Source organism: Anolis sagrei, chromosome 7 (genome assembly GCF_037176765.1).
Source record: "Anolis sagrei isolate rAnoSag1 chromosome 7, rAnoSag1.mat, whole genome shotgun sequence".
Lineage (NCBI taxonomy): Eukaryota > Metazoa > Chordata > Lepidosauria > Squamata > Dactyloidae > Anolis > Anolis sagrei.
The window spans coordinates 17,539,758-17,565,474 of NC_090027.1; the positions used below are offsets into that span (position 1 = coordinate 17,539,758).

The window sequence follows — 25,717 nt, forward strand, 5'->3', positions numbered from 1 at the left end:
GAGAAGATTCCATTTGAACATGAGGAAGAACTTCCTGACTGTGAGAGCCGTTCAGCATTGGAACTCTCTGCCCCGGAATGTGGTGGAGGCTCCTTCTTTGGAAGCTTTTAAACAGAGGCTGGGTGGCCATCTGTCAGGGGTGATTTGAATGCAATATTCTTGCTTCTTGGCAGGGGGTTGGACTGGATGGCCCATGAGGTCTCTTCCAACTCTTTGATTCTATGATTCCGTGCTCTCTAAGATTCCCTCTGTGTCCAATTCCAAGGTGAAAGTGAAAGGAAACCAGACAGATCCAGGTTAACAAACAGCTTTATTGGTCATTTTACAAAATGATTCATGAGCAACCAAAGAACACCGCAGTGTCCCCTGCCTTGAAGCTGAGCACCTGGGCAATATCTGAGCATGTGCTTAGTATGTTGGAGGCTGCTCCTAATGCCCATCCTGAGCTAGGTGACCAAAGGCAAACTCCCTTCCCAACCACTTTCTCCAATCCCACCCTCCTCCCACTGGGCACGGGCTCTTCAGTTGCAGTAATGCCAAAGAAACAAAACAAAACAAAACAAACAATTTTCCGTAGGCCTTGAGTGGCCCTTGACCGGAGCATCCCTTTGTCCTGATTTATAAATACAGCTATCCATGGCTTTCAAAGACTGCTGACAGCCAGGGAACAAACTTATATACAAGGGCCCGGGCTGCATGGCTCCTTATGGAAGGTCATAAATTAGAAGCATGGGACTTCGATCCCACCCCAGCCCAAAGTCCACAGATGGCCATTTCGTAAGCTCTCATGCCAACTCCATTTCGTTTCATCTTTTTTCCTGAAAGGACAAAGGGGACAACACATCAGAAAGTCTGGCTCTACTTTTAATCCACCTGCCAGTTTTTAGAAACCAGTAAACAAGTATGGACGCTGGTTCATTGTCCAATTCAATTCCTCTGCTTAACTCTGTATATATATTTTTCCTAGTTTTAGTCACCTGAATTTATTGTCGAAGGCTTTCATGGCTGGAATCACTGGGCTGTTGAGAGTTTTTCACTATGGGCTCGGTCTCATGTAAGCCGCACCGAATCCCTTGGGGAGATGGTAGCGGGGTGTAAATAAAGTTTTATTATTATCATTTATTTTTCCAGAAGCATTTTCTCCTGACGTTTTGCCTGCATCTATGCCAGGCATCCTCAGAGGTTATGAGTAGGGCTGGCCGGTTTCGTTCGTTAATTTCGTAATTCGTTATTAATTCGTATTTAAATTAGCTTACGATCCGATATCGAGCCATGCAGGAGCAATTAAAAATCGAAACAAATTTTTCAATTTATTTCGTAATTGTTTCGTAATTGTTTCGAAATTGTTTCGAAATTGTTTCGTAATTGTTTCCGTATGTCTGGTGCAAGTTTTAGGGTTGTTGTTTGTCTTATCAGTGATAAAAATAAATTATCACACCAACAGTCAACAACAGAGGGAGAGGGAAGCTTCAGAAGTTCCCCCTGTCCAATTTGGAGGTATTTTTTTGCATATTGCGCAATCGCGTCCGCCATTAACGAATCGATTCGTAACTGTTTCGTAATTTACGAAATTTCGTATATTTTGAACTTTTTAAAGAAAAATTTCGGAATTCTTTTAAAAAACAAAATGCAAAAACCCCCTAAAAACGAATCGAGTTTAGAAACAAATTTTTCCGTGATTACCCAGCCCTAGTTGTGAGGTCTGTTGGAAACTAGGAAAATGGGGTTTATATATCTGTGGAATGTCCAGGAAAGAACTCTTGCCTCTTTGAGGTAAGTATGAATGTTGCTCCCAACAAAGGATTCCCCCGGGCAGTAAGAAGCCAGATCTTGAAACTGCTAGGCCATCAAAAGCCCGTTCTGTTTGGCTTTCTATTATGTTACTTTGCATTGCTTATTTTATCTTGTTACATTATGTATTTTATGTTCCAGTGTGCCTTCCCAGAATAGGAAACTCCTGGCTTCAAGTCCCAAACGCACTTTGTTAGAGATTCAGGATTATCTGCACATTGCACCTACCGCCAAATGCCTCTATATATTACCTGTCAGGTTCAGCACTTTTAATTTTTGTCCATTACATTTGGCCCGGCCTCTAGGTTTTTAATTGCGTCACGGTGTTATTGTTTTACTGTTTTATTGTTTTGATTGATGTTTTATTATTTGCTTATGAGTTTTACTGTGTATTGTATGTTGTTGTCGGCGGCCTCGGCCTTTGTAAGCCGCATCGAGTCCTTCGGGAGATTTTGCGGGGTATAAATAAAGATGATCATCATCATCATCATCATCATCATCACCATCATCATCATTATCTTTTGTTAGGTTCTTGTGGGTTTTTTCGGGCTATAGAGCCATGTTCTAGAGGCATTTCTCCTGACGTTTCGCCTGCATCTATGGCAAGCATCCTCAGAGGTAGTGAGGTCTGTTGGAATTAGGACAATGGGTTTATATATCTGTGGAATGGCTGGGGAATGTCAGACTACACAGAGAAGCCATTGAAATCCACAAGCATGTGGACAATTTCAACAGAAAGGAAGAGACCATGAAAATGAACAAAATCTGGCTACCAGTATTAAAAAACTCTAAAATTACAACAGCAAAATAACAGAGAGGAAACAACCAGGCACATCTTAACACCTCTCAGCAAGAGATTTTCCCAGGCTCAGGCAGGCCTTCAAATGCTAATGAAGGTGGTCAGTTGAAACATTCACACCTAGCTCCAGCAGAGAAAAGCTCCTTGCCCCACCCCAGCCATTCCACAGATATATAAACCCATTGTCCTAATTCCAACAGACCTCACTACCTCTGAGGATGCTTGCCATAGATGCAGGCGAAACGTCAGGAGAGAATGCCTCTAGAACATGGCTCTATAGCCCGAAAAAACCCACAAGAACCTAGTGATTCCAGCCATGAAAGCCTTCGACAATCTTTTGTTGCTTTGTATTTTATTTTGCTGTGTTGTATTTTTTGGCTTGGCCTCATGTGAGCCGCCCCGAGTCCCCTTTGGGGAAACAGTGGCGGCGTATAAAGATTATTATTATTATTATTATTATTATTATTATTATTATTATACTGACACAAAAGCACAGTATGTCACAGCAAACGAGATCTATATGCTGGATTTCGTATCACAAAATCACAAGTCGAACACTTCCCAAGTGTCTAGGACTGTGTGATGTATTGTTGTTGTTGTTGTTATTATTATTATTATTATTATTAATCAAGGCGGCCAATTGCAACATTCACACCTACCTCAAACAGTGTTCTTTCTCCCACCCAGGACATTCCATAGATATAGAAACCCCATTTTCATAGTTTCCAACAGACCTCACAAGCTCTTAGGATGCCTGCCATAGATGCAGGCGAAACGTCAGGAGAGAATGCTTCTGGAATATGGCCATACAAACCAGAAAACTCACAACAACCTAGTTGCTTGAATTGATTACTGCCTCTCAGAGGCACACTGTTGTGATATGACAATGTTTGACACAATGGCCCCCAATTAAAAATTACCCCCTTCCCTGATCTTCTCTTCATAGCAATAGATTTTATGAGTAATGCAATTCATGTGGTTTTTGCCTGCATGCAGTTCTGAAAATATTTGCTTCATAGTGAACAGGCACTATAGGACAGCAATTGGATTAGGCAACTAGCACAACCAAAAATATTAATTCCCCACCCCCTGAACCTTGGTCCTGGGCCAAATCAAGGCCTCCAGTGATGGCCCTTAGAGCCTGGAAAAAGAGGGCTGAGGGATATTTTGGCCCACAGCTTCCAGGATTCCAGCACAGTGAAAGTCTACAGTCCACAATATCTGAATGGCCAAGCTTTCCCTGTTGTTGCACTGGAGCATTCTGTGTGCAATTTCCAGGCACATGTTGATGCATCTCGTAGAACTAGCATCCCTCTGTCTCTCTGTGCCAAAGCAAGAATTAAGAACGAACATAGGAAGGGCTACAGCATCACCTCACTGCGTTCGCCTGTTGTCCGGCTGCGCCCTGACCCGTGACCTCGAGATGCTGTTGACCCCCTGGAAGAAGAACTTCCTGTTGTGGAGCAATTGCTCGACATCTGGCTTCTGGAGAGAAAGCTGGGCTTGCTGTATGGGATGATTTCCTCCTCTGCTAGGAGAGAAAAAAAAACACACACAAAAGAATAACAAGAAAACAGGCTGTGGTTTCACCCATGCTGTGCTGTCATTTCGTATTCAGAGCAGCTGCCTGTGTGTTAATGGATGGAAGCTCAGGCAGGTTAAGTCATCTATCATCATTGATCATCATCTAGAGACACCGAGGAATAATTATAGGAGTTTATCTAGGCAGAAATGCAATCGAGACTGCTGGGAGTCCTTGGAACACATTACAAGGAACTGAGCGCAGAGGGTCTACTGCTTATCTATGTCAACAATACTTTTCCACTGAGGCTCTGTGTACATTGGGGATTTGAGATGATGACAGAGGACTCCTAATCCCCAACCTTTAGTAGTTATGAGATCCGCTAGCACAGTGTTTCTCAACCTGGGGGTTGCGACCCCTGCGGGGGTCGCAAGGGGTTGTCAGAAGGGTCGCCAAAGACCATCAGAAAACACAGTATATTCTAGGTTCTTGTGGGTTTTTTCGGGCTATAGAGCCATGTTCTAGAGGCATTTCTCCTGACGTTTCACCTGCATCTATGGCAAGCATCCTCACTACCTCTGAGGATGCTTGCCATAGATGCAGGCGAAACGTCAGGAGAAATGCCTCTAGGACATGGCTCTATAGCCCGAAAAAACCCACAAGAACCTAGTGATTCCAGTCACGAAAGCCTTCGACAATACACAGTATATTCTGTTCATCATGGGAGTTTTGAGTGGGAAGTTTGGCTGAATTGTATCATTAGTGGGCTTCAGAATGCTCTTTGATTGCAGGTGAACTATAAATTCCAGCAACTACAACTCCCAAATGTCAAGGTCTATTTTCCCCAAACTCCACCCGTGTTCACATTTGGGCATATTGTGTATTGAGCTTCAGAATGCTCTTTGATTGCAGGTGAACTATAAATTCCAGCAACTACAACTCCCAAATGTCAAGGTCTATTTTCCCCAAACTCCACCCGTGTTCACATTTGGGCATATTGAGTATTGAGCTTCAGAATGCTCTTTGATTGCAGGTGAACTATAAATTCCAGCAACTACAACTCCCAAATGTCAAGGTCTATTTCCCCCAAACTCAACCAGAGTTCACATTTGGGCATATTGAGTATTTGGGCCAAGTTTGGTCCAGATCCATCATTATTTGGGTTCACAGTTCTCTCTGGATGTAGGTGAACTACAGCTCCCAAACTCAAGGTTGATGCCCAACAAACCCTTCCAGTATTTTCTGTCAGTTATGAGAGTTATGTGTGCCAAGTCCAGTTCAACTGCATCATTGGTGGAGTTCAGAATGCTCTTTGAATTTAAATGAACCATAATTCCCAGGAACTACAACTCCCGAATGACAAAATCTATCCCCCCCAACCCCACCAGTATTCAAATTTGGGCGTATTGGGTATTTGTGCCAAATTTGGTCCAGTGAATGAAAATACATCCTACATATCAGATATTTACATTATAATTCATAACATTAGCAAAATTATAGTTATGAAGTCACAGCAAAAATAATGTTGTGGTTGAGGGTCACCACAACTTGAAGAACTGCATTAAGGGGTCGCAGCATTAGGGAAGGTTGAGAACCACTGCCCTAGCAGGTTCAGCATACTGAATGTTAGGTAAACTGGCTTCAGGTATAACAAACCCCCAGCATGGGAAGTGATCACTGTAGCCAGTATTACCTTCTTTGTGCTGGTGGTAGTGCTGGCCTGCCATTGTGCGATGGATAACTTTCCGCTCTACAGCAAAGGAACAATTCGGGTCCTTCTCCAGGGCAGAAGGGTCACAGTCCAATCGTGAAGTGCTGTCCAGAGCGGAACTGCCAAGGTCTTCTTCAGGAGGTGGCAAGGGAGGTGGTGGAAGGTCTGCAAGCAGATCGAAGAGGGAGGAATGGTCAATGTCTCATTCCAAAAGGCTCACAGGACTTCCTCAGGAAGTCTCCACATAATTAGCTCAGATGAAGAATGCAACTTGCTTTGTGCTTACCTCCCTGCTTCTTTTCTCGGCGGTAGTGGCTAGACTTGGACTTCTTCTTTCCTTTTCCTTTTTCCCCTGGAGGAAGAGGCATATCCCCTAGGTTTGGATGGGGTTTCCCTGTTAGTAAAAACCCAACATTTGAATCAGAGGCTATCAGCCCACAATTTAGTGATTCTACCCAAATCTCAGCTCTCAGCTCTGGTGAAGGCTAGCAGTTATTCTGGATGGATGGAGAAAAATGTATGTATGTACGTATTTGCAGTATTTATATTCCACCCTTCTCACCCCGCAGGGGACTCAGGACGCATTACAATGTACATATACATGGCAAACATTCAATGCCATAGACACACAACATATATAGACAGACACAGAGGCAATTTAACATTCCAGCCTTTTCATGAGGGTATTCTGGCCACCAGGGGAGCTGTCCCTTCACCGACCATTTGTGACACTGATGAAGTAATTCCTCATTCTTTCCATGCTTGCTGGAGATTTTTATGGCCTCGGAAATTAGTTAAATTTGCCTCCCTGCATAAGTGGTACCTAAATTTCCTACTTGACAGGTGCAACTGTCTTTCGGGCTGCAAAGGTCGACAGCAAACTACACAAAATTGGTTGGAAGCTCACTCCGACCCAGGCTGGCTTTGAACTTTCGGTCAGTAAGTGATCTTAATGAAGCTGACTCCCGGCCAGCTGTGCCACAGTCCCGGTTACAACTATATTGAGGATTCCTTAGGCAGCTAACCAAAGTTAGAACCCTTCTTGCTAAAGGAAAGGACTGACCTTGACAAAACGGGAACCTTAGATCGAGCTGACCGTTTGGAATTCAGAGTTTGAAGGAGTGTGAGAATAGCTAACAAGAAGGAGGTCAGAGGCCAAAGAAACGCCTTAATGTTTTGCAAAGGGTATTAAGCAGTGTGTTTGGGACCAAACCTTTGTCAGAGCAACTTTTCGTTTAACCAAGAAGCTTGCATTTTGCTTGTCTGGATTATCTTGCAGTTCTTGTGTTCATGGTCTCAGGACTCAGTCATGTTCTCATGGGATTTTGCTTTGGCTGGTGTCTTTTTGGATTATGCTTCAAAGTGTTATTTTGCATTGATCTTTTGGAACATTACTTTTGCTTTTAAGAACTTTTTATCTTTTTTTTTAATAAATCATAAAGATTTCTGGCTGTGTGCAGTTTGGTGTTTTCAGCAAGGTGAACCTATTCTGAGGTGCAACAAGGACAGGGGTATGTGTTAAATATGCATTACATGTTTTTGTCCCACCTTTCCTTTATTTACTTATTTATTTATTTATTAAACTTATATGCTTCCACTCCCCTGGGGCTCGGAGCGGCTTACAAGAATAGCTAAAATCTAACAAAATTTAAAAGCAATTTAAAACAATTTAAAAACAACACTAGCAAACATTAAAAGCCTGTCAAAACAGGTATGTCTTACATGCCCTGCGGAAAGCTGGTAAGTCCCGCAAGGCACGGACTTCAGGTGGCAGAGTATTCCAGAGTGATGGTGCCACTGCTGTGAAGGCTCTGCGTCTGGTTGCTGTTAGACGCAAGGTCTTGACACTGAGAATTTCCGATAGATCTTGGTCCTCAAAACAGAGGGATCTCTGGGGTTGGTAAGGGGTGAGGCGGTCTCTCAGGTACATTGGCCCTAGACCATGCAAGGCCTTAAAGGTGAGTACCATCACTTTGAAAGTGATCCAGTGCTCAATTGGTAACCAATGCTGCTGCAGTAAGATTGGTGTTATGTGGCATCTCATTGGAATTCCCGCAAGAAGCCGAGCAGCTGCATTTTGTACCAACTTGAGCTTCCGGATCACTGACAGAGGAAGGCCAATGTAGAGGGTGTTACAGTAGTCCAGTCTTGAGATGACCATGACCTGGATCACCGTAGCTAGGTTGTCCCTGGACAGGGAGGGGGCCAGCCATCTAGCCTGCCGCAGATGAAATAAGGCGGTTCTGCTAATGGCAGAGACCTGGGCCTCCATCGTCAGCAGAGGATCCAAAAGGACTCCCAGACCCTTTACCAATGGTGACGGGCGTAGTGCCTCGCCATCCAGGGTAGGCAGCTGGATGTCCCCACTGCCCGGTCGACCCAGCCATAGGATCTCCGTCTTTGCTGGATTCACCCTCAACCTGCTAGCACGCAGCCATCCAGTAATGGCCTCAAGGCACTGATGGAAACAATTGGGTACAGAGTCCGGTCGGCTTCCATCTTCAGCACCAGCTGAGTGTCATCGGCGTACTGATAACACTCAAGCCCAAAACCTCGAACCAGCTGAGCAAGTGGTCGCATATAAATGTTAAATAACAGAGGGGAGAGAATGGCCCCCTGAGGAATCCCACAAGATAGAGGGGACCTCTCAGAGACCAGGCCTCCCTTCTCCACTCGCTGTCCACGGTTGTGAAGAAAGGAGGTCAGCCAGTTTAAAGCTGTCCCCCTGACTCAAGCAACAGCAAGGCGGTGGGTCAAAAGATTGTGGTCGACTGTGTCAAATGCTGCTGTGAGATCCAATAACACAAGCAGCGCTGACCCGCTGCTTGTGTTATTGATTCAGGGATTCTCAACCTGTGGGTCTCCAGATGTTTTGGTCTTCAACTCTCAGAAATCCAAACAGCTGGTAAACTGGCTGGGATTTCTGGGAGTTGTAGGCCAAAACACAAGGGGGCCCACAGGTTTAAAACCACTGCTTTAAGGAGAATTGTGCACAATCTTATCCCCTCCCTACCTGATCTTGACAACAATCTGACCAGGCTTAGAAACCCAGAGAATGCCATGGCTAAGCAGGGATTTGAATCTGGTCTCCACAATCCTAACCTGACACTGAATAACCCCTGCGAGACCCTGTCACTCTTCATTCTTAAAAGGATTAAATGGCTGTGTGTGACCAGAAATTGCTTGTTGGAGAAAATGCACCCACCTATTCCTGAGGAGTCCACATTCTCTGCATTGTGCACTGGGGTCTGGCTCAGGTTACGTCGATGACCTTGCCGAGAAGTAATGCCTTCAGGTCCCTCTTCAGGCACATTTAGATTTGGGTTGGACTGAGTCAAAGGAGGACTCGAGGCCCTCGGGAATGGCCCTGAGCCATTGGGTTGCCGCCTTGAAAATAAAAAGCAGGAAGACAGTCATGAAGGAAGAGATGACAACTCTTTGCATGGCTCAGTTTGCACACAAAATAAAACCAAAATTCAATGTCAAGGCATCTCTTAGTCTTACATTACTAAAAGTTGGATTTTGCTTCTCCCGATGATGGTGTAAATATTTCTAAGTTTCTTATAGCTATCATGAGGACTAGACATCTTCATTTAAAGCTGAAATTCTGGGGATGTCGATCAAAACAAAACTTGGCACAATTCTGGTGACATCAATAGAATAATAGGACCTCAGGAAAGTAAGGAGATCAAGGGTAGCATGTGAGATTGTTTTCACACGGGCAGACTGCATGCGTTGTAACCAAACATGGTTCATACCTGGGCAGGTGTGGGATCTCAAAGTGATGCAGTCTTGGGATATCCTCTGAAGCTCGAATCTCTTCCCGGGGTGAGGGCGTCAATGTGACTGTGGACTGCTGCCCATAGGAATTAGCAGGAGAGGAAGGATCACCTCGAGGAGGAGGCAGAGGACATGCTTCTTCCTGGATGTTCTCCATCAAGTAAGTCCTTTCTGGCAGAGGTGGACACCACTCCCCCACCTCGGAGCTGTAGAACGATTGAGACAATTTGACTGGGGCATATTTATTTATTTATCAGATTTATATACCACCTTCCTCAGCCCGAAGGCGAATCAAGGTGATGGCAATCAATACCCCCAATGACATAAAATATAATTCAAAATATTAACATATAATATAAGCCATATAAAAACAGTAGAAACAAGAAAAACACAAGTCATCAATAATCTACTGTTTTAGTGTGGTGACATGTGTTCCACACTGTACTATGCTAATAATGTAATATAATATATGTATATATATCTTGTAAGCTGCTCTGAGCCCACTTCAAGGTGAGAAGGGTGGCATATAAATGTTGTAAATAAATAAATACAATCTGAGGAGGTGACAGCTATCCACTAATGATAGCCCCATGGATTTCATAAGGTCTTCCTAGACAAAGAATACTCAAGGCAGGCAAATACAGCTTTCTTACGCCCCCATCCCCAACTTGACTAAGGTTCTATGAAATGTTATTTGCTGTCCTTGATTTAACTCTTACCTGACTTCTACTTCTTCCTCTTCCTCTCCCTCCTCTTCCTCCACATACTGGCTGAGCTCACTGGCAGACGGTGGTGGGGGAAGCACTTCTGTCCAGTTCAGGGATGGCGTTTTCACTGGTTTCCCCATTGATTTTTGCTTCATTGGTTTAGCAACTATGAAGACAGATGGAAGTCAAAGAAAGGCTCTCTCAAGCACAGTGAAAGCTCAGACTAGATTAGTGTTTCTCAACCTGGGGGTCGGGACCCCTTGGGGGGGGGGTCATGGGGGAGATGTCAGGGGGGTCACCAAAGACCATCAGAAAACACAGTATTTTCTTTTGGTCATGGGGGTTCTGTGTGGGAAGTTGGGCCCAAGTCTATCATTGGTGAGGTTCAGAGGGCTCTTTGATTGTAGGTGAACTATAAATCCCAGCAACTACAACTCACAAAGAGTATTATTATTATTATTATTAAACTTTATTTGTACCCCGCTAGCATCTCCTGAAGGATTTGATGTGTCTTACAAAGGCCAAGGCCTCAACACAACAACAATAATAAATGCAATAATAATAATAAATTAAAATAATACATGTAATAAAAATAATAATAACAGAGTAAAATATTAAATAACGTTGACCCAAGTATAAGCCGAGAGGAACTTTTTCAGCCTATAAAAATGGCTGAAAAATTAGGCTTATACTCGAGTGTATACAGTAATAACAACAACAACAATAACAAAGTAAAATAATAAATAATCTCGACTCGAGTATAAGCCAGGGGAGACTTTTTCAGCCTAAAAAAAGGACTGAAAAACTAGGCTTATACTCGAGTATATACAGTAATATACAGTAATAATTAAAATGAAGAACAATTTTAACAGATATAAACTTATTAGTATTTCAATGGGAAGTGTGGGCCTGCTTTTGGCTGATGAAATAGGATTGTTGTTGTTGTTGTTGCTGTGTGCTTTCAAGTTGTTTCAGACTTAAGTTGATCCTGAGCGCGCGCCGGGTAAATGACATTGGAGGGCCGTATCCGGCCCCCAAGCCTTAGTTTGAGGACCCCTGATTTAGAGAGTCAATCCAGAACTTTCAATATGTAATAATGATCCTTCAGTAAGATATATGTTTGCAATGCCTCACACATTCATCCCTGCTAATTCTGTGTGTCTTCCTACAATTTAATTCTAGATTTATTCCCTCGTGTTTTTCATAAACAAGGTGTTTTCTGCTGAAAATTCCTACCAGGTTCGGCTCTGCTCCGTTCAGGCTGGGCATACTGGATGCTGGGGATCCCAGGCTGGGTGATCCACTGGCTCTCCTCTTCATCAGGTGAGTGGAGATGGGTAGCACCATATGGCATCACAGGTGTTGTGGCATACGGAGTGGTATGCTGGGAAAAGCCCCCATTAAACGTCCTCATGTCATCACTGGCAGGGTCAATTGTGCTGTAAATGGGGCCATCAGACACGCCTGTCCCAAATTTCTCTGTCTGAGCAATGTAATTGGAAATCCCAGCATCTGCAAAGGAGTCAATGTCATGATAATGCTTTCCTAGGTCTTCTGCTTCAGCAGGAACAGATTTGTGTGCTTTGTCTTTAAGCACTTCCCACACTTGTGGGTTTCAAGAATTCCCTCTAATCCATTCTTGGAGAGAAGGAGGATTAGTCCCACTGCTTTCCTCTTTAAACTAGGGGAAGGTCATGACCTGGAAGCCTGCTTTGGTAGTCTCTGCAGTTTCCTATTTTGTGTACACAAAAAGATTAAACCTCTTACTTGAACCTCTTCATCCCAAACTCTGTAATGCCCAAATGTCACATCTACAAAGCAAACATATACGTCTTCTGCTCACCACTCCTAATGTGATGGAACCTTACCATTGTAGTATCTTTCGGTAGCATTGTGGTTTCCTGGGCAGCAGGTCACTCCAGGCTCCTTTGTTTTCCCATTTCTCAGTAGGTTCGGGCCTGGCCATGATTCTGCCAGCCATGGATAGCTGGAGGCACTAGTGGCCATGGCGAGCATGCCAGGCCGGCTGGAGGAGAGATGCAAAGTCAAGTTTATATCTTTTCTGGTCTGTCATCTGATTTTACCTACATCTGCTCTTACCTACAAGAAGCACTGCCTGAACATCAAGCAAAAAGTGGGTGCTAGAAACAATATCATACGAAAGCTGACTGGCACAACCTGGGGATCACAACCAGACACAGTGAAGACATCTGCCCTTGCGCTCAGCTACTCTGCTGCTGAATACGCATGCCCAGTGTGGAACACATCTCACCACACTAAAACAGTAGATGTGGCTCTTAATGAGACATGCCGCATTATCACGGGGTGTCTGCGCCCTATACCACTGGAAAAATTACACTGCTTAGCCAGTATTGCACCACCTGACATCCGCCGGGAAGTAGCAGCCAATAGTGAAAGGACCAAGGCAGAGACATCTCCAGCTCATCCCCTGTTTGAGCACGTCAACGACTTAAATCTAGAAATAATTTTCTAAGATCTACAGAGACACTCGCTGGAACACCTCAGCAAGCGAGAGTCCAAAAGTGGCAGGCTCAAACCCAGAACCTCAACCAATGATACCAAATGAATCCCCCCTGGGCACACAGAAGACTGGGCGACTTGGAAGGCGCTGAACAGACTGTGCTCTGGCACCACGAGATGCAGAGCCAACCTCAAGAAATGGGGCCACAAAATGGAGTCCACGACATGCAAGTGTGGAGAAGAGCAGACCACTGACCACCTGCTGCAATGTAACCTGAGCCCTGTCACAATTACAATGGAGGACCTCCTTGCGGCAACACCAGAGGCACTCCAAGTGGCCAGCTACTGGTCAAAGGATATTTAATCAACTACCAAACTCGAAAATTTTTATATTTTGTCTGTTTGTTTGTTTTGTTCTGTTAGAAATGTAATACAATTGACTGGTTGCCCAGACACGACAAATAAATAAAACTGTTTTTATCTAAAAGTCTGCTACTATATATTAAAGCAATTCTTGAATGGTGGATCAACACATAGGGGAATCCAATTGATTTAATGGGCCTGCTCTAGTCATGGCTTGTTAATTCTGCTGGACCCTGTCAGTTCAGCTGGACCTCTCAGCGGCCTTCGATACCATTGACCACGGTATCCTTCCGGGACACATCAGGGATAAGGGACTTGGAAGTACTCCAGTGGCTCCAGTCCTTATTATGAACCATCATAAAGTTTAAGATCACCAAGAGAGGCCCTGCTCTCGATCCCACCACCATCATAAACACAATTGGTGGGGATGAGAGACAGGGCCTTCTCGGCAGTGGCCCCCCGACTGTGGAACTCTCTCCCCAGAGACATCAGGCTGGCCACCTCCCTCCTGTCTTTTAGAAGAAAATTGAAATCTTGGCTTTGGGACCAGGGGTTTGACTAGTGAAGAGCAGCAAGTGGAAAGAAGACTTAGGCAATTCGTGAGAATGAATTACCCCAGACTTGGATTGGGTTTTTAAACTGGCGTGTTCAATCAATTGTTTTAATGAACTGTCCGAACGTATCTCCTTCTACGTCCCGCCTAGGAATTTAAGATCTCCTGGAGGGGCCCTGCTCTCGGCCCCGCCCTTGTCACAAACGAGATTGGCGAGGACGAGGGACAGGGCCTTCTCAGTGGTGGCCCCCCCGCCTGTGGAATTCACTCCCCGGAGAAATTAGATCATCTTCATCCCTCCTCTCTTTCAGAAGGAAATTAAAAACATGGATATGGGACCAGACATTTGGATAATCTGGCAGACTGAAAATGGACAATGACGGCTAAAGCTTTGGAAATGGACTATGATAAGCGGAATGAATATATTAATTATGTACTTGGCAAAATGATGACCACCAGGCTGGCATTTTATTGTATTTTTATTGTATTAATGTAATGTTTTGATTGTTACTATGTATTTTACTATGTGAATTGTAGGCATCAACGTATGCCGGTTAGAAGGCGCCCTGAGTCCCCCTTCGAGGGTTGAGAAGGCCGGGTGGAGACACCCGAAATAAATAAATATTTGTTGATTGTTTATGATGGTGATGACATCGTACAGTGCTTGTTGTGAGGCTGTCCTGAGTCCCCCCTCTGGGGTGAGAAAGGCGGGGTATAAATATAGGAAATAAATAAATAATAAATAATAAATGGCTTGTGAATTTCGTAAGGCTACATCCCAATGAAAACTGAGCCACCCTTTTCCTGTCTCCCTCTTTTCCTCCCCCCATTGCACTCACCTGCCACTGCTCCGTGAGGCCCCATCCATGTGGGGGAAAGACACTGAAAGAAAAGATCCACATCAAGTCAAGTCAGTGACACTTTCTTGAACCAGATTGGTTTGGCTAAGAGTGCAGAGGGAAAAGCAATATAATGGAATTGGAGACGAGACGACTTACCTGCTGGTGTGTATGCAAAGGAAGCTGTGAAAGAAAACAAACAAAAGAGTGAGACAGCTCGTAATAAGTCATGCCTGTGATGAGTAGCAGTGGGGGAGGCCCTAAGACAGGTTAGGGGAGTGCAAAGGAGCACATGCATGCCATGCAAAAGGCCACACATTCACAACCATATCACCTCTAGTTGGAGAGAGAGCAAATAATGGGACTCTGGAAAACCATTCCCAATCAGATTATATGATACACTGCTACAAGGACAAACTCAGTGTCAGAACTGCTGAGCAGCAGCCTAGGTTTAAATTCTGGTGAAAAAAATGGCTGACAATGTTCATTTGAGTCAGTAGCAATGGAAGAGTTAGACATCAGGTCTATGGGATTCGGACTATTGAAGCAAAAACCCTTGATCTGAGATCTCTGGAGTCTGGTCCTCAAATCCCTGCACTTCACGGGGAACTAAATTTTCATGTCAAGGGCCCAACGCTAAGATCACTACTGACCAAAAGGTCATGAGTTTGAAGTCAGCCTGGGTCGGAGTAAGCTTCTGACCAATTTTGTGTAGCTTGCTGTCGACTTTTGCAGCCCGAAAGACAGTTGCATCTGTCAAGTAAGAAATTTAGGTACCACTTATGCAGGGAGGCTAATTAAACTAATTTACGAGGCCATAAAAATCTCCAGCAAGCATGCAAAGAATGAGAAAGTACTTCATCAGCGTCACAAATGGTCGGTAATGGGACAGCTCCCCTGGTGGCCAGAAAACCCTTAAGAAAAGCTGGAATGTTATATTGCCTCTGTGTCTGTCTATATACGAGGGGTATTTTTTAAGTAAGGTCCGTTTTGTTGTAGACACTAGTCGTTCGCGCGCATACCGCAACGAGCACGTGAGTCATGTACCAGCATGCCTCGGGAACAACTGTGCTCAGTTTCCGCTCTGTTGCTAACCTGTACGGTTCTGTTCTGTGCTTTAAAAATGTTTAAGACTATCAACTCACCCGCCGCATGTGAGGTTCGCTCAGTGATATGGTTTTTGTCAGCAAGGAACCTGCCTGCTGCAGAAATTCATCGACAGATTTGTGAAGTGTATGGTGAAAGCAAAGTGCGTAAGTGGGTACGACAATTCAAAGATGGCCGTGACAACATCCATGATGAGGACTGCTCCGGTCGCCCTTCTTTGATTACAGACGATTTGGTGGCTTCAGCAGACGGCAAGTTTTTATGAAGAGGGTATTTTAAAATTGGTTCAGAGGTATGGTAAGTGTTTGAACAAACTTGGCAACTATGTCGAAAAATAGAGTGAAGTATGTACTTTCTGAAAATAAATTTACTTTTTTGAAATAAACTTTCGTTGTGTACTTATGTTCAAACGGACCTTACTTAAAAAATACCCCTCGTATGTTGTGTGTCTATGGCATTGAATGTTTGCCATATATTGATACATTGTAATCCACCCTGCAGGGTGAGAAGGGTGGAATATAAATACTGTAATAAATAATACATAAAAATAAAATACAAGGTTTCAGACTGAAGATCTGCCCTTTTAAGGTCCTACACTCCTCAAGGAATGTGTAAAGTATGGGATTAGTGATTTGTTCCTCAAGGGATAAAAGCTTTCAGTTACACTCTCACTATCTTTGGACAGACAGCTCTCCAGGGTGCTGCCTTCTTCTAAGGTGCTCACCGGACTTGGGAACATAACTGGGCGCTTAGGCAACCAAGCAACACTTTCCTTCCTGATTGGAGGCAGTATGAAGTCTTGTCTCACCTGTGTAGTGACTTAGTTCCTTCCTCTTTTTCCGACGACAGTAGATCCAGACACTGAAGCACATGAGGATGACCCAGCAGGCTCCGCCAATGCCGGCAATGAAGGCTGGCTGTTTCACCACGTCCGTGATCTGTTCAGCGAGGCTCACACTGTCCCCACTGCTCACAGACACACTGTCCTGGTCTGGCAAAGGCTCTGTGTCATGAAGGGGAGGTAGAAGTATCCAGTCAGAGGAGATATATATTACAAGAGATGCTAATTGTTATCAAGATGAGAAAAGAGATGGAAACTAACAAGTTCAAGTATCTCCCTGCCCCAAGGTTCAAATCCTAAAGCAAAACAAATTTCCCTGACAGCTAGTAGGAGGAACTCTAGTATCCAACTTGACATTTTTCTGCAGCTTTTATGGAGAACCATCACAACAACAATCTGACTTGGTTTGATTACTTTGTTGGTTTGATCACTGTTGTGAGCTACCCCAAGTCCCTTGGGTAGATGAGGCGGGGTATAAATATGGTTGTTTATTTATTACTACTACTACTACTACTACTACTACTATTATTATTATTATTATTATTTAACTACTGGGACTGTGCACCGGGACTGTGGCGCAGCTGGCTGAGTGTCAGCTGCATCAAGATCACTTCTGACCAAAAGGTCATGAGTTCGAAGCCAGCCCAGGTTGGAGTGAGCTTCCGACCAATTGTGTAGCTTGTTGTCGACCTTTGCAACCCGAAAGACAGTTGCATCTGTGAAGTAGGAAAATTAGGTACCACCTATGTGTGGGGAGGCTAATTTAACTAATTTATGAGGCCATAAAAAGGACTCCAGCAAAGCATGTGGAGAATGCGGAAGTATGTCATCAGTGTCACAGATGGACGATGAAAGCCACAGCTCCCCTGGCGGCCAGAAAAAGTTAAATAGCCTCTGACTGTCTGTCTATATCTGTTGTGTGTCTTTGAATGTTTGCCAAATTTGTGTACACTGTAATCCACCCTGAGTCCCCTGCGGGGTGAGATGGGCGGAATATAAATACTGTAAATAAATAAAATAAATTAACTAGAGCTGATGAAACTGAGTACCACATTTCAAATCTGAGTTTTAAACTAGCTTATGCTGATGGTTTTGGTTCCCAAATCCTTGCTGCCTTTGGCCATGCCGATCCCTGAAATGTAGCTCCTGAGAGACTCTCTAAAATGAAATGCGCATATCAATCAGAGAGATGCTCCGCAATCAAGCCTGACAATAAACTATGGTTCAAAAAGTAATACCCTCCCCTCTCCCACTGACACTGACATTTTCTGTGTGTGTTAGGAGAGACTTGAGAAACTGCAGGTCACTTCTGGTGTGAGAGTTATGGCCGTCTGCAAGGACGTTGCCCAGGGGACGCCTGGATGTCTTATCATCCTGTGGGAAGTTCCTCTCATGTCTCCACAAGGGAAGCTGGAGTTGACAGATGGGAGCTCACCCTGCTCCCCAGATTTGTACCTCTGAACTTTTGGTCAGCAGTCCTGCCGGCACATGGGTTTAGCCTATTGCATCTTTGGGGGCTCCTAGACTGACAGGTGAGAAAGATTAGTTTGATTGGCACATGTTACTGTTAGAAAAAGCTTTGGATACTCACTGATTTGTATGGTCACTGGGGCACTCCTCACTCCCACGCCTGCCCTGGTGGCTGCTGCAACCTCGGTGCGGTAGACCATGCCTGGCACCAGGCCCAGCAAGACTGTTGAGTGCACTGTACCATCCACTGTCTTATTGATGTGATAACGAGACTCATTGCCAAGACACCAAATCTAACAAGAGAGCAGACGATTGGAAATATTCAATGCCAGTACAAAAAAGAAATTGCCTGCCCCTGGTTTCAGAGCACACATGGCAGCTCCTGCTGTTGCCAGACCCCTGAGCATTTTGGACCAGCTTTTGAGACTTCAAAAGTCCAAGAACTTACCTGGTAATCCTGGATGATCCCATTTTGCTCTGTAGGTGGAGGTGGCTCCCAGGATATGCTAATACTGGTACTGTTGCTGGTCCCCAACATGACCACGGTAACTGCTTGAGGAGGAGCACTGGGAACTGGAAAAAAGAAGAAATAAAAGGAGTGTATTTGCTCAGAGCTCTCTCTCACAAAGGCAAAGACTCTGCAGTATCTGGTGCTTAGTATTCTCAGATTTGGAGCAACGCTGAAGTTGTGCTGGGAATACAGAAGTAAGCCTCCTTCTACATCAGTGTTTCTCAACATGGGGGTCGGGACCCCTGGGGAGTCGCGAGGGAGGTGTCAGAGGGGTCACCAAAGACCACCAGAAAGCACAGTGTTTTCTGTTGGTCATGGTGGTTCTGTGTGGGAAGTTTGGCCCAATTCTATCATTGTTGGGCTTCAGAATGCTCTTTGATTGTAGGTGATCTATAAATCCCAGCAACTACAACTCCCAAATGTCAAGGTCTATTTTCCCCAAACTCCACCAGTGTTCACATTTGGGCATATTGAATATTCGTGCCAAGTTTGGTCCAGATCCATCATTGTTTAAGTCCACAATGCTCTCTGGACGTAGGACACTACAACTCCAAAACTCAAGGTCAATGTCCACCAAACCCTTCCAGTGTTTTTTTTTGTTGGTCATAGGAGTTCTGTGTGCCAAGTTTGGGTCAATTCTATCATTGGTGGAGTTCAGAATGCTCTTTAATTGAGGTGAGCTATAAATCCCAGCAATGACAACTCCCAAATGTCAAGGTCTATTTCCCCAAACTCCACCAGTGTTCATATTTGGACATATTGAGTATTCGTGCCAAGGTTGGTCCAGATCCATCATTGTTTGAGTCCACAGGGCTCTCTGGATGTAGGTGAACTACAACTCCAAAACTCAAGTTCAATGTCCACCAAACCCTTCCAGTGTTTTTTTGTTGATCATAGGAGTTCTGTGTGCCAAGTTTGAGTCAATTCTATCATTGGTGGAGTTCAGAATGCGCTTTAATTGAGGTGAACTATAAATCTCAGCAATGTCAAGGTCTATTTCCCGCAAACTCCACCAGTGTTCACATTTGGGCATATTGAGTATTTGTGCCAAGTTTGGTCCAGATCCATCATTGTTTGAGTCCACAATGCTCTCTGGATGTAGGTGAACTACAACTCCAAAACTCAAGGTTAATGTCCATCAAACCCTTCCAGTGTTTTTTTGTTGGTCATGGGAGTTCTGTGTGCCAAATTTGGGTCAATTCTATCATTGGTGGAGTTCAGAATGCTCTTTGATTGTAGGCTAACTACACATTCCAGAAACTACAACTCCCAAATGACAGATTCAATTCTCCCCAACCCCACCAGTATTCAAATGTGGGTGTATTGGGTATTTGTGCCAAATTTGATCTAGTGAATGAAAATCCATCCTGCATATCAGATATTTACGTGACTATCATAACAGTAGCAAAATTCAAGTTATGAAGTAGCAACGAAAACAATTTTATGGTTGGGGGTCACCGGAACATGGGGAACTGTATTAAGGGGTCGTGGCAGGAGGAAGGTTGAGAAACACTGTATCATTTCTCCTGTTAATTGGCCTTAGGAATATACTACACCAAGAGTGACACCTGTGAGGTCCTCTGGGCTGCAAATCCCATGATCTCTTGCCATTGGCTACACTGCATTGGACCAATCAGAATTGCAGTACAGGTTCTCTATTAACTGAAGATTGCATTCTTCATTGTGCTCTTGAACTTTCCTTGCAGGACTAGATTAGCCAACATGGAGAATGGCTGAAAAAAGATGACAACCACAAATTTCAAAAGAAAAAAACAAACAAAGTGGAGGTGATGAGATACAGATAAGAAGCAGGGTGAATGTGTATGAATCACAACCTGAAATAGTCTCACACTTACCTTCTTCCGGGGTACGCACCAGCAGCACTTCACTGTCCATGCCCTGGAACTCATCAAAATATGGTCGAATTTTGATTTCATACTCCTGGCCTTTGCTTAGGTCAACTAGAATAGTGCTACGTTCAGTAGGAGATTTGACATCTTGCACCAACCAGGCACTGCCCCTGGTTCGGTACATTACTCGATAGCCTTGGATGAACTGAGCTTGGCGATCAACCTGAGCAAGAAAAGACATACCACAAACTTCTCAGGCATGATCTCCACAGCTTGGAACAACTGCCTGTCTGTCTGACTCCTAATGCCTTTCTCTGCTTCTCTTGCTTCTGCTTTTGCTCTTTCCCTGTATTCTTTTGACTGCATCCTTTTACTGCCTTTCTTCATCTCCATCCCATTACTGAACCACATCTATCTATAGCAGTGTTACTCAACCTGGTGGTCGGGACCCCTGGAAGGGTCATGAGGGGGTGTCAAGGGATCACCAAAGACCATCAGAAAACACAGTATTTTCTGTGGGAAGTTTGGCCCAATTCTATCGTTGGTGAGGTTCAGAGTACTTTTTGATATTATGTGAACTATAAATCCCAGCAACTACAGTTGCCAAATGTCAAGGTCTATTTTCCCCAAACACCATTAATGTTCACATTTGGGCATATTGAGGATTTGTGCCAAATGTGGTCCAGATCCATCATTATTTAATTTCACAGTGCTCTGTGGATATAGGTGAACTACAACTCCCAAACTCAAGGTCAATGCCCACCAAACCCTTCCGGTATTTCCTGTTGGTCATGGGGGTTCTGTGTGCCAAGATTGGTTCCATTGTTGGTGGAGTTCAGATGCTCTTTGATTGTAGGTAAACTAAAAATTTCAGCAACTACAATTCCCAAATGACAAAATCAATCCTCTCCACAACCCCATCAGTATTCAAATTTGGGTGTATCGAGTATTTGTGACAAATTTGGTCCAGTGTATGAAAATACTTTCTGCATATCAGATATTTATGTTGCAATTCATAACAGTAGAAAAATTACAGTTATGCAGTAGCAACAATAATAATTTTATGATTGGGGGTCACCACAACATCAGGAACTCTATTAAGGGGTTGTGGCATTAGGAAGGTTGCGAAACACTGATCTACAGCATCTATTGCATCCTTGTTTTCTGGGAGCCAATTATTTTTTGGACTAGAAATCCCAGAGAGCTGCCAAAGATACTGATAATGAGCCCTTCTATGGTGCAAGAATATCAATTTGACTGGGGCTTAAACTGATTCACACTACATCCTGTTCTCCAGATATTACTGTCAGTGTTTCTGTTGATACTCACAGTCCAGGTCACTTGGATGGTGGTAGAAGTGAGGACGATGGGATCCTGGAGCTGAACCACAACTTCACCAAGTTCCCTTTGCACTTGCCGATGATCGACCCCTTGCCTAGTAGGACTCACATCTGTTGAAAGCATGAAACGTGAGGGAGGAAAAGAATGACATTCTTACGTTGGAGGACCAAAGTTCATCCTTGACTTCATAAGCATGCTACTAAATGCTCCTTTTAACCTATTTCCATTGGGGTTTTTAATTCAGTAGTTGCACTGAAATTGCTTGCAAAGTGTATGTGATTTGTAAGCCACCATTTGGACAATATTGCTGCATGACGGTCTGTAGAATCGTAACACTCTAGAGTTGGAAGGGATCTCAACTAATGCAGGAAGGAGAATCTGTGTATTCTCTACAAACATACAGAATCTATGTGCTCACAGACATTCATCCATATGATAAATCACAAAGGTCACACACACACACAGATTTAATAGATTGGTATATATCTTAACTCACAAGTTGACTCACTCATCCTCATTTAGGTCTCCCTGCAAATACTTCCAAGGAGCAATAATAATAATAATCTTTATTTATACCCCGCCACCATCTTCCTCAACGGGGACTCGAAACGGCTTAAATGGGGCCAAGCCTGAACAACAAATTACAATACAAAATACAAACTGCAATAAAATAAACAACATAACAATAAAATATAAAATATCAAACATATAAACAATATACACATTACATGCCAGTGGCCAGGCTGTCCCTGGAAACCAGGGAGTTACAATCCCCAAAGGTATATTCTCAAGCTCTGGCCATAATAATAATAATAATAATAATAATAATAATAATAATAATAATAATATAGACTCTGCAAGGAAGCAGATGAAACAATAGATCACATCCCCAGCTGCTGCAAGGAGATCCCGCAGACAGACTACAAGCAGAGGCATAACACCATTGCCAGAAAAAGTTACAGAGAATGAACATGTCAAGCTACTCTGGGACTTCCGAATTCAGACAGACAGAGTTTTGGAGCACAATACTCCTGACCTCACGATTGTGTTAAAAGACAAAGTATGGATTGTCGATGTTGCAATCCCAGGTGACAGCAGGATTGAAGAGAAACAACTGGAAAAGCTGATATGATCTGAGGATTTAAAGATCGAACTGCAAAGACTCTGGCACAAGCCAGTCAAGGTGGTCCCAGTGGTGATCGGCACACTGGGGTGCATTGCCTAATGACCGTGGACTGCACTTAAACACAATCAGCGCTGACAAAATTACCATCTGCCAGCTGCAGAAGGCCACCTTACTGGGATCTGCACATATTATTTGCTGATACATCGCACAGTCCTAGACACTTGGGAAGTGTCCGATGTGTGATCCAATTCAACAGCCAGCAGAGTATCTGCTGTGGACTCATCTTGTGTTTCAAATAATAATAATAGTAATAATAAAAATAAAAATTTGCTTTTATCCTGCTTTTCTCCCATGGATGGGACTTAACAAGGTGAAAAAAACCCCAAAGAACAAAATTACATAGTACAAATATCCATCATTCCCCCAACCTGACATATAACACAAACAATCCACACATTGTATGACCCATACATTACATAAACAAATAGCATAAAAAATAATCATACATATTATTATCAATTAAAATCCCTTTGTTTCAGGCCACTGTGGTTATCCTAAAACATTAAACTAAGAGTCTCAGAGCCCAAAGTCTTTGGCCATATAGGCCTTATCTGACCAAGATAAGCTGTTTTCATGGGTTGTTGTAGAAGAAGGCCTGCTTCCATAAAAAGGTTTTCACTTGGGAGCGAAAGGCCAATAGCGAAGGGGCTGAGTGCACCTCTTTGGGAAAGGAGTTTCAGAGCCATGGGGCCACCACCGAAAAGGCCCTTTCTCTCGTTCCCACCATCTGCACTTGTGACAGTGGTGGGACTGAGAGGAGGCCCTCTCCTGATGAGGCCTTCCACTCTTGGGAGCTCCTTTTAACTTATCAGATCAAACCACTGCACTCCAACTCACCAGCATGTGGGATTCTCACCTTGAGTCCGAACTGGCTCCGAAACAGGGCTGGGATCACTAAGGCCATAGGTGTTGACAGCCCGTATAAGGAAGAGATAAATGGTGTTGGGGTTCAAGCCACTGACTGTGTGTTTCTCCAACTTCACATTGTCGGCCACTGTCTGCCAGGTACTGCCTGAAGATTGGCTGCAACAGACCAGAAAAGGAAAGGAGGTAAATTTGAGAGACTGCAAGATGCGGTAGTGAGGAGTTCCAGAGGGATGGCACAGTATAGGATGGCTCCTTAGTGAGTTAAACACAGAAGTAACTGAAAACACTCTGGCTTGACCTGCGATATGGATTGACTTATAAGCAGAAAGTATATAGTACTTGAAGGCAAGGTTGTTAATACCATTTCACACTAGACATCTACATGGTTTCATACATCCAGAAAGGGTTTAGCAAACAATTATAATTACAAGGCATTTACAATGGCAGAGGGCTCTCCAACCCTGCTATAATAACTTGACAGCCTAATAATTATTAGGCTGTCAAGTTATTATAGAATGGTTGGAGAGCCCTCTGCCATTGTAAATGCCTTGTAATGCTTCAGAGGCCTCAAGAGCCAGTGTGTCAGTACCAGTAAAAAAGACTGGTAGCCGTACCTTTAAGGTAGGGTGAGTGGCCCATCTCAGATTCTAGGTACCCTGAAAGCATATCAATTTCCTAATTGTTTCATTGTGATTGTTAGGAGCCCCTGGTGGTGCAATGGGTTAAACCCTTGTGCTGGTAGGGATACAGACTGAAAGGTCGGTTTTTCAAATCTGGGGAGTGGGTAAGCTCCCGTCTGTCAGCACCAGCTTCTCCTGAGAGAAGCTTCCCACAGGATGGTAAAACACAGCTTGTTTTCTGCTGTCCTGGAAACTAGGATGCGGAATAATGGCTTCAAACTGCAAGAAAGGAGATTCCATCTGAACATTAGGAAGAACTTCCTGATTGTGAGAGCCATTCAGCAGTGGAACTCTCTGTCCCAGAGTGCGGTGGAGGCTCCTTCTTTGGAAGCTGTTAAACAGAGGCTGGATGGCCATCTGTTGGGGGTGCTTTGAATGCAATTTTCCTGTTTCTTCAGGGGGTTGGACTGGATGGCCCATGATGTCTCTTCCAACTCTATGGTTCTATACAGGCATCTCCTGGGCAACGTCCTTGCAGATGGCCAATTCTCTCACACCAGAAGCGACCTGCAATTTCTCAAGTCACTCCTGACACAAAAAATTGTCTGAAATGAAGAGAGACATTTTCTGCCTTATATACTGAAATAACCCTAGTTGGTTTTGGGTACCATACAGCTTGCCTTGGGCAAGCCAGGAGTGCCATATACACCTCAGTCTCAGGCAGCATTACCAATTTTGGGCCAATCCTCTCATTAGGGCATCCACACTACATACCACTATGCTATTTTTGGGAGGAGGAGGACGGTCCAAACTTGGACATCGCATTAAGAAAATAATTTCTGAGTATGTGAATGGTGGTATTTTCTTGTCACCAAGTAAAACAGCCCCGAAAGGCACAGTGAATATAAGGAGGATATAGACCAGGGGTCCTCAAACTATTTAAACAGAGGGCCAGGTCACAGTCCCTCAAACTGTTGGAGGGCCAGATTATAATTGGAAAAAAAAAGAATGAATTCCTATGCACACTGCACATATCTTATTTGTAGTGCAAAAGACACTTTAAAACAATACAATAATTATAATGAAGAACAATTTTAACAAGTATAAACTTATTAGTATTTCAATGGGAAGTGTGGGCCTACTTTTGGTTGATAAGATATGGTTGTTGTTGTTGTGTGTTTTTAAGTTGTTTCAGACTTAGGTTGACCCTGAGCGAAGGCTGGGTAAATGACCTTGGAGGGCCGCATCCGGCCCCCGGGCCATAGTTTGAGGACCCCTGATATAGACAATAGCTATGGCTTCTAAACTTTAACACAGTGTTTCTCAACCTGGCGGTAGAGACCCCTGGGGGGGTTGCGAGGGGGTTTCAGATGGGTCG

At 43.9% G+C, this 25,717-nt stretch overlaps 1 protein-coding gene across 3 annotated transcripts in view; it reads right to left on the reverse strand.

Moving 5' to 3' along the window:
- Nucleotides 1–293: 293 nt before the first annotated feature.
- ROBO3 (roundabout guidance receptor 3) overlaps nucleotides 294–25,717 on the reverse strand; it is a 385,628-nt gene continuing 360,204 nt past the window's right edge. For 2 of the 3 annotated variants that reach the window (XM_067470699.1, XM_067470701.1), the window contains exons 12-28: nucleotides 23,709–23,875; nucleotides 21,655–21,776; nucleotides 20,332–20,548; nucleotides 18,413–18,537; nucleotides 18,086–18,257; nucleotides 16,462–16,656; nucleotides 14,706–14,729; nucleotides 14,547–14,589; nucleotides 12,179–12,336; nucleotides 11,547–11,822; nucleotides 10,323–10,476; nucleotides 9,582–9,809; nucleotides 9,029–9,210; nucleotides 6,110–6,217; nucleotides 5,806–5,988; nucleotides 3,964–4,121; nucleotides 294–818 (exon numbers count right to left, since the gene is read on the reverse strand). In XM_067470699.1, coding sequence (XP_067326800.1) covers nucleotides 807–818; nucleotides 3,964–4,121; nucleotides 5,806–5,988; nucleotides 6,110–6,217; nucleotides 9,029–9,210; nucleotides 9,582–9,809; nucleotides 10,323–10,476; nucleotides 11,547–11,822; nucleotides 12,179–12,336; nucleotides 14,547–14,589; nucleotides 14,706–14,729; nucleotides 16,462–16,656; nucleotides 18,086–18,257; nucleotides 18,413–18,537; nucleotides 20,332–20,548; nucleotides 21,655–21,776; nucleotides 23,709–23,875 — 2,524 coding nt within the window. In that variant the 3' untranslated portion in view covers nucleotides 294–806. The remainder of the gene's footprint in view (nucleotides 819–3,963; nucleotides 4,122–5,805; nucleotides 5,989–6,109; nucleotides 6,218–9,028; nucleotides 9,211–9,581; nucleotides 9,810–10,322; nucleotides 10,477–11,546; nucleotides 11,823–12,178; nucleotides 12,337–14,546; nucleotides 14,590–14,705; nucleotides 14,730–16,461; nucleotides 16,657–18,085; nucleotides 18,258–18,412; nucleotides 18,538–20,331; nucleotides 20,549–21,654; nucleotides 21,777–23,708; nucleotides 23,876–25,717) is intronic. The other variant, XM_067470700.1, reaches the window with a different exon arrangement.